Below are 15,667 nucleotides of genomic sequence, written 5' to 3'. Positions count from 1 at the left end.
AGAAAATACAAATAAAAAAAAATACACATTACAAATATAAAATAAATAATTTACTAAGTTCATAAATTACTATTAATATGTATTCACAATTAGGGTGAGTAAGAAACCTTTGAGAAAAGATTAAAATAAAGCAACAGAAGAAATTCTCTAAAACTTAAAGGATAATATTGCAAAAGAGAAATACTTAAGAGACAAGCTAACTTAGAAAAGATTGCAAATAAACGATGTAACATAGACAGTACAAGTGAATTATTTTTGCTTTATTGAACCTCTCTACAAGAAATATAAACTGTAGAATGTAATTTTTAGTTGAGATACTTTTTAATTTATTTTCATGATACAGAAAAACTTCTAACACATCTTCTTAAAGAATTTCTTCAAAATGTAAAATCAATTTTTTCACAAATAAGCTTCTTAGTCATTATATCACACAAAGAGGCAAGATTCTGCATGGTTATTAACTTAGGAGGACAAAGAGTTAACCTTTAACAAATATAATTTTATATTTACTAGATACGATTACTCATGTCACCTAAAAAAATGAACAAGAACATTATTGGATTAATAAAGATATCACATATATTTTATCATCAAGTTTTTTGGAGTCTAACTTTAGAAATATAACTTATATCTAATCCTTTCTACCAGATGCATTGCTAACTTCTCCAAATTAGCCAGCTTTCTGAAACATCTTTGCCATAGACTTCCCTGCTTGAGATGCTCACATGCTCAGGATGACATTCGAGTCCCAAATCAAGTCCTTGAGCAAGTTCAGGGCCCTGCTGACCTCTCAGACCTCATCTCACACCCCTCCTCTCCCAGCTCACTCTGCTCCAACAGTCACACTGGCCTTGCTTCTCCTGAAATACAAATGTTTCTCCCCACCTTAGGGTTTTTCCTGGGCTGCTTCCTCTGTCTGGTGTGCTCTTTGCCCTACATTTAGGAGTGCTCCCACCATTTATTTAAGACTCTATTTAAATATTCACTCTTCAGAGAGGTCTTCCCTTCCCCCCTTATCTAAAGTGGCACCATCTGACTTCAAATTCCTTTTACTGTTACATTTTTCCTTCTAGCATTTATCACTATCTGATGTTACATTATTTATCGATTAGCTTAATTGCTGATTATCTGACTCTTACAGTAAAATTTAAGCTTCCCAGGGGCAGGTGCCTTATCTACCGTGTCATCTTGTATTTCCAGTGCTTAGGATGATGTCTAACATAAAAAAGACATTCCATAAATATTTGTTCAATAAGTGGATCCTCATTAAGAAGTAGATTTTATTCTCAATTTTACAGAAGAGTAATTTAAGTTTCAGATAACTGAAGTAACTTATCTAAGGTAACAGTTTAAAAGTTATAGAACTAGACTAGAAATCAGGTCTGTCTGATTCTGAAATTCTACTGTATGTTTTTGATGAGTGGTCAGTAAATTCCTTCTAAAGACCCAGATAATAAAAATTTTAGGCTTTGACAGGCCATAATGTGTCTGTCCTAACTACTCAGCTCTGCTGGGGTAGTACAAAAGCAGTCATGGACAACATGTACATGAAATGGCCATGGTTAGGTCCAATAAGATTATATTTATAAACTCAAGAGGCCTGACCTCCGTTCTAGACCATAAATGCCAATACTAAAAAATAACAATAATAAATAACAATTCTTCTTTCTTTTTTCCTTGGGGAAAACAGAAAATGTTTCTATGTAAACATGTCAGAAATGTCCCCTGCAATGACTGTGGTGAAGGTAAGTAAAATAAATTCAATGGTGTCAAAACTTAATGGCAGGGCCAGAGAATCTAGGGCAGACTTAAGGTTTATTCATTTTGACGTATGGAAGATTATCATTTCAAAATAATTGAATATGAAAGGTGTGAGAAACACAAGAAACTACCACACACTTCATTTGAGAAAGCATTAGTTATAGGCAGAGTCAGCATTAAGGTCTGGGCTACCAAACAAATGGTACTAGTACCTCTCCAGAATAAAGCAATGAACAACTTGATATGTATAAACGATTTGACTAGGAATAAACGGGTCATTGCAACTTCTGAAAATGTTAACTATTAATAAATCCAAAAGTTGTTAAAATACCTATCAGAAAAGAAATCGCAAGAGAAGATTAAATCATCCATTGATTGTTCTTCAAAACTGCCACTGAGCAAAGTCCAGTTCAAACAGCAAGTCCCAAACAGCTCATCTGTGACACAGTTGAATGACAGGATGAAAGGAAGAACACAAGATCATAATTAATGGATTTCTCACCTCCTAGTTATTTTAACAACTTTTACAGAGAAGAGTTCATCTTCAGGGTTTGAAATATAAATATGTTGGAAATATATTTGACAGAAAGAGTAGTTATAGGACACCAGTCCATGCTACCTTAAAAACTCATCTTCAAAAGTGTCCTTTCTTATCCAAAAGAATGATTCTAATGATAAAAAGTTTAGGTTAAGCATTTAAGAGTAATGAAGCAATGGGTATATAATTTAGAGAGTACCCCAGACATATGTCTTTGGTAAATAAATACTTTGTCATGGATACAACCAAAACCCAAGGTTTATTAGATTGTGCCATTTTTTAGTTATTTAAAATCCTTGCACCTCAGTTGAACTTCGTGACTAATAGAAATGCTCTGCAAGGTTGTAAGGTTAAAGTTCAATAAGGTAACTAATTTAGCAAGCTTAGCACAGTACCTGAATGATATTAAGCACTAAAACTAACAGCTAAAATGACCACTTTGTTCCCACTCCTCGAATCTTTTACTTACTTATTCCAAATAAACAATAAAATACTGAGAATCAATTCTTTTGCTATAATGTAAATTCTTGAACTATATTCCTTTCCACAGAACCCTAAAGTAATTACCCATTATTTCTCAAATTCACTTAAAATTCTTGATCTTTCTTTCACTCTCATAGAAATCCACTTAACTGAATGTTCACAATCTCATGTTAGTGCCAACTCCTAGTTACCTCAAACTGGCCTGCCACTGGCTCCATTACTATTTGCCTCATTTCTGAGCTATAACTAAGTCAATGTCCCTGCCAGGAATGTCCTATTTTCTTTCATTTAAATTAAATGACCTCTTCTATTTAACTCAAATTTTACCTTCTTTAGAAGGCTATCTGAGGAAAGTCAGGTGCATGAGTGATTCAATCACTCAAATGCTTTATTTTTTCATTTAAAATAATAATAATAATAATATCTTCAATACCTTTATAATAAATCAACAAATAGTTTACAAGTTCCTACTATATGCAAGAGTCATTCCATGATTGTGTCCAATATTATATAAGGAATACAAGAAAATAAAACAGAGGACTGGGACCAGATCTCAAAGGCTTTGTGATTGTAGGTATTTGTTAAATAATAATTTGTGAGGACATAGTTGTTAAATAAATTTCTTCTGGGCTATCAATAAATAGTAAGATCATCACAAATCCAGATGCTTTTTGTAGGAAAGAGGGGACTAAAAGGGAGATATATCTGAGGAACTGCCTGAGAAGGTTTCTTAGACCAGATTTACCCAGTCCTGCCTCCTCCCCGTAGTACTGGAATGAGAAGAGGGAGGCTGACACACGTACCACGGCATGGAAAAGCTCCCAGATGAACCTGATATCATCTAACCTCACATTTTCAGAATCTTTGGCCTCTTTGCTTAAGTTACTTAAGCATGACATGTTATTTTCAATCTTTTACAAACCTTTAAAACAGGGTTGAGATTTATTTCACTACTTAAATTCAAACCTACAGAAACTGAATTTAAACATTACATGTATTTTCACAATTCAATCACTGCTGACAAGTTTAGAGACAGTTCAATGAACGAAATGCATTTGCCATTTTCACCATGTTGTTTCCTGTAAAGTAAAAGCCATTTCTTGATAGACAAAAAATAAAATTACCTGTAACATTAAGACTACTGTCTTCACCACATTCCACTGTGACTTTCTGCCATCCACAATCACAGTAAATCCTCTAGCTTTACATTTTTCACTGAAAAAAAAAAATTACGAAGTGTTAAAACGAGGTATAGATTTTATTCTTTATAACTTCAAATAAAGAGCATTTGAAGCTTAATCATAAATGGAGTAGCATTAATCTCACTTGGTTTGGTTGACACTGTCAATAAATAAAATTCTCCTGAGTATCCTTTCGATTTTCTCAAGCAATTTATCTCCTTTTAAATAATAAAAAAAAGAGAGATTTTTTGCTATAGGGTGTGTATGCTCACCAAAGAGACAGAGAGATACAGAGAAACAGAAAGTGAGAAATCACCCTCCAGAGCGGGTGGCCACGCCACAATCCCTCCTCCTCTATACTCCCTTTCAGGATCTTAAGCATGCATGCATATATACTTGGTGTGAGTTTTAACCCACTATTCTGGGACTTGAACTGTGGTCCAGTGATATAGCCATTACATCAACTACTGGTTCCAGCAATTAATTTTTTAATTTCAGGAAATATTTATAACTTACAAGCTAAATTAGCAAGAAAATTAACAGCATGGAAAGTCAATATCTTAAAAAGTAACGAAATCAAAGCAGTATCCAACAGTACACTGGCCTCTCAATTTCTTCACCTACAAAATGGGATCACAGTGAAGAAGGCAACTAATGATTGTCAAGTGTATCATCACCTCTTATCTTTCTTTCCCGCCACAAGTATAAGATTTGTGAAGTGACAGTTTAAAACAGGTAGAAAATAAAACAAGTTATTAAAACATTGGAAACTGACTTCCCAGTGCTCTTTGGGGAAAATTTAATAAGATGAAGTTGCACTTGCTATACATAATGATTTAAAGCTTGAATATACCATGTCAGACACACTTTCAGAAATTTCCAGAGCAAAAAATTAAACTGAGTGTTGGAAAATGTGTTAATGCTTTAATTATATTATTATATTCAACTTTCCAGTAAACATTTCCCAGAAGTTGGTAAAACATGACTTAAACAAAGAAAACCTATGTCCCAGACACCAAAAATACATAGCTATCATTGTTTTTTTCTTCCTTTGTAAGCAAGAGGGAGACCTAGACACACACACAGAGAAAAGAGACAGAGGTAGATGTTCTTTCCAGGGTACCACTGTATTCTTTACAGGGTACCACTGTATTAGAGTTCTCCCACCCCAGTCCTCTAATTAGTGAGGATTACAGGATTGTACACCTGTGTCCAGCATATTCTCGTAGGCCCCACACCCAATCTATGCCTCCCATGCAGCTTTTAGCCTTCCAAGTGGTGTCACTACCTGTGCACCACTGTGACTGGGAATATTATTATTGTTGCTGTTATTGTTGTTTTTATCAACATAATGCAAGAATGTCAATTGTCCTACCTCCAGTGCCATGGAGGGAACTGTGACTTGCTTGATAGAGTAATATCTGGTACCTTTTTTGGCTATTCCAACACAAAGTTCCCCCAATCACATTACAGTAAAGTTAGATGGTGTTTATACCCAACAATACAGGGAAGTTTACTAGTCTTACCTACACCCAAAAGGCTTTTTCAAGAAGTGATGTGCAGTTTCACTGAGAAACAGTAAGAGTACAATAATGAGGATAATATTGCTGAAAGTTTGGACAAGGAGGGACCAGCATTAGCCCGCGGTTCGAGTCCCAGACCCGGCGACTTCAAACTCACACTGGGCCTGTATGTGTGCATGCTCAAAATCCTGAGAGGAGAATGGAGGAGAAGGGATTGTGGTGTGGCCATCCCCCGGGGGGAGATTCCTCGTTTTCTGTCTCTCTGTCTCTCTCTGTCTTTCTGGCGAGCACATATGCCCTAAAAAAAACCTCTCCAAAAAAAAAAAAAAAAAAGTTTGAACAAGGAACAGACTCCCCTGTATGCTGGAACAGAAGTGGAACTTCTAAAAAAAAACACCAAGTTAAACTTCTAAAGTAAACAGAAAAATATCCAAGAGGTGATACATATTAAAGCCTATGTCCACACAAGCATTTGCACATCTATGTTCACAATAGCATCATTCATAATAACCAAAAAATGGAAACAACAAATGTGTATAAATTGATGAAAAAAATATAGCCATAGGTGGAAGATTATTCATAAAAAATATTGAAGTACTGATATATGCTACAACATGGATAAACCTTCAAAACATACCTTGTCAAAGAAACCAAACACAAAAGACCACCTAGTATATGATTCCTTTTATATGAAATGTCCAGGATAAGCAAATCCACAGAGAGAGAAAGCAGATTAGTGTTAAATGCGTGACAGAGGAAGGAGAGAATGTAGAATGACTGCTAATGAGCGTAGGGTTTATTTTGTGTTGATAAAAATGTTCTGGGGTTAGACACTCCAATGGTAGCATAACCCTGTGAATATACTAAACACCACTGAATTATATACTTTAAAGGTGTGATTTTTATTTATGAATTCTATCTCAATTCTAAAATTGAGATAAAATTCTAAAAATTCCATTTTGGGATTTGCTTTATAAAATAAAGAACCCACTGATTGCTGTTGGGAGTTAAAAAAAAAGTGAGGCAATACAGTAATCACTCCCGGGTTAGCAATAGCATATGAAGACTTGTGGAGGGATGTAAATCGGACAAATAATTACTATTTGTGGGCTCAAGCAAAGCGGGACTAGATACTTCCACCACATCTAGGAAAGCCTATCAGACCACTATAACTTAGAGACGATACCGGCCCAAGAGAAATCAGCCTAGGCAGGGCTGGTAGTTGAGTGGTCTTCGGAGAAGCGCAAGTCATCAGGGATTCTACCAATACACTATGGAAGTTTGCAGGAAGGGCAACTAGGACATGGCTGTTCAGTAGAAGGCCTTGCTACCAGGAGAAGTGTGCCATTCCCAGATTTAGTACCTTTTTATCTTTAGTGTCTACATCTCTGAGACACAGGTGACACAACTATTTTAAGTTGTACACAAACAACACACCTACACTTCAAAAGGCACTAAAGATTAATCTATACATTAATAAAGCTTGCTAATACATTGCCCAGTATTCTTAAATAAATACAATATTTTGGGGCCAGCAAGTGGAATGGTGATTAGGGTGCTGACTGTGGTTCAAGTCCCAGACCTTGTGGCTTGAAAATCATTCCAGGCACATGCGCTCCTGGGAGAAGAATGGAGAAGTGATTGCAGCATGGCCAACCCCTCCCCTGCCCTACGGCAAAAGCCTTAAAAAAAAAAAAAGTATTCTAAGTCCATCTTTTAGAATGCTTAAACACCCTTAGTCATAATTTTCTTTCATTATACTTAAATAAAGAAAAAGCGCACAATCCAAAAATACAGCTTCAAAATGCAAGACCAAGAGGTCTTTCGAGTGCTCAAATTAAGTTTTTCTATTTTTACTTTATTCTATAAACTGCTTTTAACAATAGCAATATTTAATTTCTAAGTTATTATGCCCTTTGTAAAGGGCATATTGGAGGATCTAAAGTGGTATTATTAATAAATTCCTACACTACTCTTAACATGCTTATATTTAAAAAATAATAATGAAAAAAATATCTACAACCCTGGCTTCCTATTTCTACTCCATCAGAGCCTCTCCGTGCATATGGCCTAATTAAAACAGCCATGTAAAGGTTCCATACCAGGCTCACTCGCTTGAACAGAAAAGGTACTAGTGAAGCTATGGTGCTGCAAGCAGGAAAGCACCACTGCACTCTGGCTGAGGCCAACAGACCTGGGCTTGGTTCCCAGGCCAACATAAACAGGCCAGTTGTGGCAGCATGCACCTGTGGTCCTAGCTAACTGGAAGGCTGGGAGAGGAGAATCATGACATGGGGAGACCCTATCAAAAATATCTCTCTCGTTCTCACTCTCTCTCAAACAAGGCAGGAAGGGAGGGAGGTTGATTACAGATGGTTTTCCTGAGGCCATTACCCTGCAGCTCTTCACTAGCTTCCTTGATTACAACTAAGGGAGTTTTCTATTCGAGTTCTGCTCATACTTAACAGGACTAATTTCACTTATGCTTTTGCTCTAATTACTTGCTTACAATTCATCTTCATTGTATAGGATGCTTCCAGTAAGCAAGAATATTACCTTACCAATACCTCGGCAGCTTCTAGTATGGAGCTTTAAATATAAGGGCTTTTAAAATGTTAGATGCCACACATCACATCACATCACACTACTCAGAGCTCAGTGGCTTTTCTTATTCAGAACTGATGCCTTTACCATGTTCTATGTGATTTGACTCTGGTTATTTTGGTAAACTTTTGTTGTTGTTTATTTTTACTTCATGAGAGAGAGAAAGAGAGAGGGAAATGCACTCCCCAAGGGATGTCTTGCCACCATCTGCCTCCAGTCTTAGTTGGCATGCTTAGGAGATTCCCAGGACGCAAACCCAGGACCTTTTTCATGTGGGTCCAGTTGCAGTACCACTGTGCCACCACCTGGCCCCCATCCTTTTTTTTTTCTTATTAAGCTTATTTATTTTTTCCATGAATGAGAGGAACAGAGAGACAGTACTCTCAATAAGGTCCTTTTAAACATTTTCTTGTATTCATGATCATGCATGAGCGCACACACACACACACACACACACACACACACACGAAAGAGAGAGAGAGAAACTCCCAATGGGGTTTGGTTGTACCATAGTACTTCTTCCTCCAGTTCTGTCTCATCAGGATCCTGAGCACAAGCCTCTGTTGCCTTGGGCTGGGAATCATACCCTGGTTGCCCACATGGGATCACCTTCCCTGCACAAAGTGTAACTGCTGTGCCGGTGGGCCAACCCCCTCCCACCTCCACAGGAGAGTCTTAATGCTACCTCATCCCAGCCTCAGCTAGTCCAGGATCACAGCAAGAGCATATGCAGGGAAGTCTCTGAATGTCAAAACCAAACCTTCCCATGTGGGTCTGCCTCACAGAATGACCTGTTTTACTGCTGCACCACTATCGGGCCACTCGAGTCTCTCTGACGATGCTTCCAGCATGCTGCTTCTTTTTCAAACTGCTCCAGCCACATTAGTCCTTCTGCTGCTCCCATAAGATGCTAAACCTGCATCTGCCTCGGGACCTTTGCATTTGATGCTCCCTCTGTTTTAAATATTATTTCTTGGATATCTACAGGGAATGATCCTCACTCCAACTATCGGTGGTAAAATGTTACCATTGGGTAAAATCTCACACCACCTACCCCTTTCCCACTCCATTTCGCTCATCTTTCCATGCTTCGTTTTCATAGCACTCATGGATATCTGACACACTGTACCCCTTTGGTTCTTTTTTTTTTTTGACCATGAAAGTATAAGGTCCACAAAGGCAGTGATTGATCTGCTTTGTTTACCCACTTTCTCTGCACATGGAACCACAAAATACTTATTGTAGGCTCCTAAGTACTTACTGAGTGATGAAAATATATGACCTTTATCTCTGCGATTTTTTTTTCAAGGATTTTGACATAGGGCATGTGCACTCACCAGAAAGAGGCAGAGACAGTAAGAGTAAGAGGGAAAGTGAGAAAGCACCCTCCAGGAGGAATGGCCACAGTATAATCCCTTCTCCTCCATTCTCCTGAGATTTGGGGGGCACACACACACACACACACACACACACACACACACATACACACACGTGCACCTGGTGTGATTTTTAAGCTTCCATGTCTGGGACTGAAACTATGGTCAGTCATGTGGGGAGTCCAGCACCTTAAGCACGATGCCACCTTCTGGCCCCCATCTCTGTGTGATTTTTAGCAATTCATTAAACCTCTTCATTCTGACGTTTCTTTGATAATATAAACAAGTTCTCCTACAACTAGGAAAAACTGACTTAAAATCAAAATTTGAATTAAGAAAAAAAATTTGACAAAAATGGAAAAGCAGCTTCAACAGATGCTGAATTTCTAATCAAGAAAAATCTGGGCATTTCTATAAGGAGGACTTAAGTACAGGATGCATGCTTAGACTAGACAATTAAGGTGCTTTCCAACTCTGATATTCCATGATTCTACAATTGGATAAAGAGTAAGTTCCCTTTGAGGTAGAAAATCCTATAATTTTAAATATATGACAAATATGCTTTTTAAAGAAAATGTTAAACAAAAATATTTTCAAAATTGCTTTTAATATACTACATTCACCAATTATTTTCATATGTCAATTATCAGTGCTGATAAATCCAGGTTTAGAGGAGTTTAGTAGAAGTTCCCAATAACCATGGCACTAGAATCTTTTCCCCTTTTTAAATTATTTTATTTTATATATTTAATCACTGTACATCACTACAGCTTATAAAATGAATTTACCTAGCATGAATACACTTCACACCAGTTCAGTTGAAGATATACTCATTACCAACAATCTTTTATTTCTGTGTCCCTTAAATGTCTTGTCTATTTTTCTCATTGATTCCTTCCCTTTCACTCTCCCTATCTCCTGCTTCTTCCCACACCATTTCCCATATCTGTAACCACTTTCCATGCTTCTATATCCTCTCATCTTTCCATTTTCACCATAGAGTGCAGACAGTCTGTATATATTAAGTGGAGACACACAATGTTTCTCTTTCACAGCCTGGCTTGCTTCACTCAGCAGTAAATTTTTCCATATTCATCCACTTTCTATCAAATGCCAGGGACTCATTTTTTTTTAATGGCTGAGTAGTATTCCATAGTGCCTACATGCCACATTTTTTTCAATTCATTCATCTGTGCATGGACATTTGGGTTGGTTTCAAGTCTTAACAATTGTGAGTAATGCCGCAATAAACAAATATGTGCAAACACTTTTCTGACTGAGCATTTTCCTATCCTTTGGGTAGATACCCAGGAATGGAATTGCTGAACCATATGGTAGGGTTTTTTTTTGTACATCTTTGAGGAACTTCCATATTGATCTGTAAAATGACTGTGCTAATCTTCATTCCCACCAAAAGTGTAAGAGTGTTCCCTTTCTACCATAGCCTTGCCAATACTTACCATTTTTTTGAAATCTCTGACATTGTGACTGAGATTAGGTGGTATCTCATTGTGGTTTTTGATCTGCACTTCCCTTATGATGAGGAATGTTCAGCATTTTTTTCCATATGCTTTTTGACTTGTTCATATGACTTCCTCAGAGAGTTGTTTGTTCAGCTCATTTTCCCATCTTTTAATTAGGTTGATCTTTTATTTATTTATTTATTTTTCAGGTAAGCTGAGTTCCCTGTGTATTCTAGTTATCAGTCAGTTATCTGAGGCATAGTTTACAAAAATATTCTCCCATTCTGAGGGCTATCAAGTCACACTAATTAGTGTTTTCTTTGCTGTGCAAAAGTTTCCTAATCTGATGTAACCCCACTTGTCTGTTTTTAAATTATTGTTTATGTTTTGGGTTCTTCTCATTTAAGAAGTCTTTGCCTATTCTGATGTCTCCCAGAGTTTCCCCTGTGTTTTCCATCAGTAGTTTTATATTTTGAGATCTTAGGTTAAGATCCTTGACCCACTTTGGGTTGATTTTTGTTAATGGTGAGAGATAGGGGTCCAGATTAATCTTTCTGCAGATGGATACCTAGTTTTTCCAGAATTATTTGCTAAAGAGGTTTCCTTTTTCCTACTGGATTAACTGGTGTCCTTTGCCGAAAATCAGTTAGCTATATGTTTGGGGTTTTTTTCTGGGGTTTCTATCCTGTTCCACTAGTCCATATGCCTGCTTTAATGCCAATACCATGCTTTTTGTTTATCACAGCTTTGTAGTGTATTTTGAGTCAGGGAGTGAGATGCCTCCTACTCCATTCTTGCACAGTATTGCTTTGGCAATATGGAATCTTTTATGATTCCAGACAAATTCAATTATTGCCTTTTCTAGATCTATGAAAAATGTCTCTGATAATTTGATTTGGAGTGCAATAAATATGTAGATTAATTTGAGTACAATTGCCATTTTGATTATATTAATTCTTCCAATCCAGAAACATAGGGTGTCCTTTCACTTTTTTGTGTCATTTTATATTTCTTTTTTAAGATTTTCATAGTTTTTCTGATTTTCATAGAGGTCTTTGACTTCTTTGGTGAGATTTATTCCTAGGTATCTTATACTTTTTGTGGTTATGGTAAATGGTATTACTTTCTTCAGTTCTACCTCAGACTGCTTGTTGTTCATATATAGAAATGGCACTGTGATTTTGAGAGGTGCTTATAGTGCAGCAGTTAGAAGACATGTTTGGCACCAAACCACCAGATCTTCTCTAGCTGATTTGCCATGTGCTATTGGTCAAGATACCTCAATTGTTCACCCTTTTTATGTCTCTGTTCCTTCATCTGTAAGATGGGCTCAGTACTCAACCCATAGGATTGTTAGGAGAATTAAATGACTTAACATCATCAATTTTATTTTATTTATTTTTTTTTTAAGTATCTGCAATCCAAACATCACCCATAAGTAAACCATTTATTTTCAGGCTTTTTCTTTGTTTTTGTGTTTTGTCATTGAATGCATGTAATTGCTGAACAGAGACAGACAGAGAGAGGAAAAATAAGACATGACCCTCCAGGGAGGAGGGCCACACCACAATTCCCTCTCCTCCATTTTCCTCTCAGGATTTTGGGCACATATGCACACATGCCCAAAGCAATTTTCAAGCCACTGGATTCAATATTCAAACCACAGTTGGCCATATGAGTCCAGCACCTTAACTATCATGCCACTTGCTAGTCCTCTGAGGTCCATTTTAAAATTAAAAGCTGCAAACTGAAGGCAAGACCAGCCCAGGTAAATGTCCTATCTATCAAAACTAGTTCAACTGAGCTGGCAACTTCTGCATATTTAATTGGTTTTCCATCAAAATGTGAGAAACTCTAAGAATAGTAATTTACTAGGTCCAGTAACCCCATGTATGATAATGCAGAAGTCTAAAGAAACTGAAGTAGTAAAATAAAATAAAGGCCAGACAACCATATCCATGGACTACTGATTGCTGACCAAGTATGATAAATTGCACAGGATTATGAAAAATATAAATTATTTAAGATATAGTTTCTCCCTTCAAGGAACTTAGGATCTTTTTGGAAAGTGAAAAGAAATGGAAAAAAGTATTATAATTAATATCTACTTTATAGTCACAGATATATCTTATTACAGAAATAATATAAACCATTTGGAAAAAAAGACAACATATGTCAAAATTCAAGAATTACCATTAGGCACACCATGATTAATGCTCAATGAGTCAGAAACAATAAGTGCGTAGTTTGTGTAGAACAACTTGAGAAATCTGGAAAGTATTTACACAAAGGAGGTAATATAGTTTAATGTTAAGGAAAAATATGAGCAAAGGCACCAATTACTACTTTGGGAAAGATTGTCAACTTGTCAGCCTTGATTTTTTTTCATTTATAAAATAGGAATAACAACAGTATCTATCTTATTTAGTTATTTTGAGGATTGAGTTAATACAGGAAACTTAAAACTACATGACTCACATTAGTTTTCAAGATACATTAACTGAAAAACATGAGTCAAATCATAGAAGATCTTGGTAAAGTAGTTAAGGAGGCTGAATACCCTTGGAAGCAAAGACCTAGTCTTTCTGGTCTTCACATGATATACAAAAATCCCAATTGGTATCAGCAAAACAAAGAGCCACTGAACTGACACCATTGTGTACAAAGAAGAGATGGTCAGAGGGAACTGAGAAGATGATGGAACTATTGTTTGAGGAAAATTAATCTTATGCTTGTGTTTAAATCAGGGACAAAGGGAACAGGGAAGTTAGCTTGGCTAAAATCCCCATATGTTTACTTAAGTATATGACAGGGAAACAGTGATGACTGGGAAAAAAATGGCAAAAATAGGAAACATTGTCTCAGCTGTCACATTTTTAAATGGCACATTATAAATTTTCAATTCATTTCATGAATTAAATGAATATTAAAAATGTACTCATCAACAGCATAAGGCATATTCAGGTCAAATTATATCTCGACTTACTATAAGTGTATTTACTGAAAAGGAAAAAGGCAGGCATTAGTTCAAATTTTCTGGGAAAATTGTCCCACAAACAAAAATACAGTAGAGCCATCCAGTCATATTCTTTCTCTTTTTTTTTTTTTTTTTGAGAGATTATCACTTTAGGGCATGTGTGCTCTCCAGACAGACAGAGAGAGACATAGAGACAGAAAGCGAGAAATCACCCCCCGGGGTGATGGTCATGCCACAATCCCTTCTCCTCCGTTCTCCTCTCGGGATCTTGGGCACGCATGCACACGCGCCCGGCGTGAGTTTTAAGCCACCAGGTCCGGGACGCGAACTGCGGTCGACTACGTGGAAGTCCAGCGACATAGCCATTATGCTAACTGCTGGTTCCCTCCGGTCATATTTTTATTGACTATATGACCTTTCTATAGCTTAAGAAGATGAATAAATGATCAATTAAAGGTGTTAATTATCTCTCATTGTTTTGCACAGTCCTTTAAGCTCCAAGGAAGTTTCTTAAATCTAGAGAAGGGGGCACTGCAGTGGTAGAAGTATAAAAGAAGGGAAGATGGATATGAAAAGAAATGGCTGTGGGCTTCTACTTCCTTGTTCTTTTTAAATTTAAATAATTATTTTATTTAACTTTATTTATTATTTTAATTTGACCAGAGTGTGACAGAGTGAGAGAAAAAGAGGGAAAGTGAGAAAGCAAGCCTCCAGATCCGAGATTCGAACCACAGTTGACCTTGTAGAAGTCCAGCACCCTTAACCACCATGCCAACTGCCAGCCCCTTCCACTTCAATTTTATATATTTAGCTTCTGAGAAAAACTTATCTGAAAACAGACTGTCACAGATGTGTCTGCCAGAGAGAGGAAGGGAGAGAGAAAGCACCACCCCCCCAGTGGGGTGTGGTCACACCACAATTCCTTCTCCTCCATTTCTCCATCCTGTCAGGATTTAGGGCATATGCATACATAGGCCTGGCATGTTATTCAAGCTGTTAAGGCCAGTATTTTAACCAGTCAGCCATGTAGGATCCAGCTCCCTTAAATAACTAGGCTACCAAGACTGGCCCCAGAGAGAGATCTTTTAAATTCTAAACTATAGAATATATGCCTATAGAATGCTGGAACTTCTAAACTGCATGAATGGAAGTCAAATAAAGAATTATAGAATAACATGGCTGTATTTCCTTTCATGGCAAATTCTAGGTCATTTCTGTAACTTTCCTGATAAGTCTAGTTTGCTCCTTCAATATGTATGTACTGAACACCTAAATTCTCCAAATTGTTTTTACTGGTATTGTTTGGTACTGTGAATACAGAGATAGATAAGGCATGGCTATGCACTCAAGGACCTCACAATCTAGTAAGAGACTGTAATGTAATTGTAAACTACTATGACAATAACAAAATTGATTAGGAAAAAGATGTCTGAAAGGGCTCTTTTGCAGAGTGATAATAAAAAGAGGTAGAGAGGGGACCAGCAGTTAGTGTAATGGCTATGTTGCTTGACTCTCAAGTAGTCAACCATGGTTCGCATCCCAGACCCGGTGGCTTAAAACTCATGCCAGGTGCGTGTGTGTGCGTGCCCAAGATCCCAAGAGGAGAATGGAGGAGAAGGGATTGCGGCATGGCCATGCCCCCTGGGGGGTGATTTCTCACTTTCTATCTGTCTGTCTGTCTGGCGAGTGCACGTGCCCTATAGCAAAAACCTCTCAAAAAAAAAAAAAAAAAAAAGCCTTTGGGAACCAGGGGGTACCGTA

The 15,667-nt window shown here is 37.1% G+C and overlaps 1 protein-coding gene across 1 annotated transcript in view; it reads right to left on the bottom strand.

Moving 5' to 3' along the window:
* Nucleotides 1-15,667, bottom strand: part of SESTD1 (SEC14 and spectrin domain containing 1) — a gene marked incomplete in the record, with an annotated part of 145,410 nt that overhangs the window by 68,563 nt on the left and 61,180 nt on the right. Inside the window, 1 exon segment of the mRNA XM_027773110.1 lies at nucleotides 3,907-3,997. Within this exon segment, the coding sequence (XP_027628911.1) occupies nucleotides 3,907-3,997 (91 nt within the window).

The sequence above is a fragment of the Tupaia chinensis genome, unplaced genomic scaffold (genome assembly GCF_000334495.1).
Source record: "Tupaia chinensis unplaced genomic scaffold, TupChi_1.0 Scaffold000322_1, whole genome shotgun sequence".
NCBI lineage: Eukaryota > Metazoa > Chordata > Mammalia > Scandentia > Tupaiidae > Tupaia > Tupaia belangeri.
Note: the sequence above shows the minus strand (reverse complement) of the source record. Positions and strands in the feature narration are given on the sequence as shown.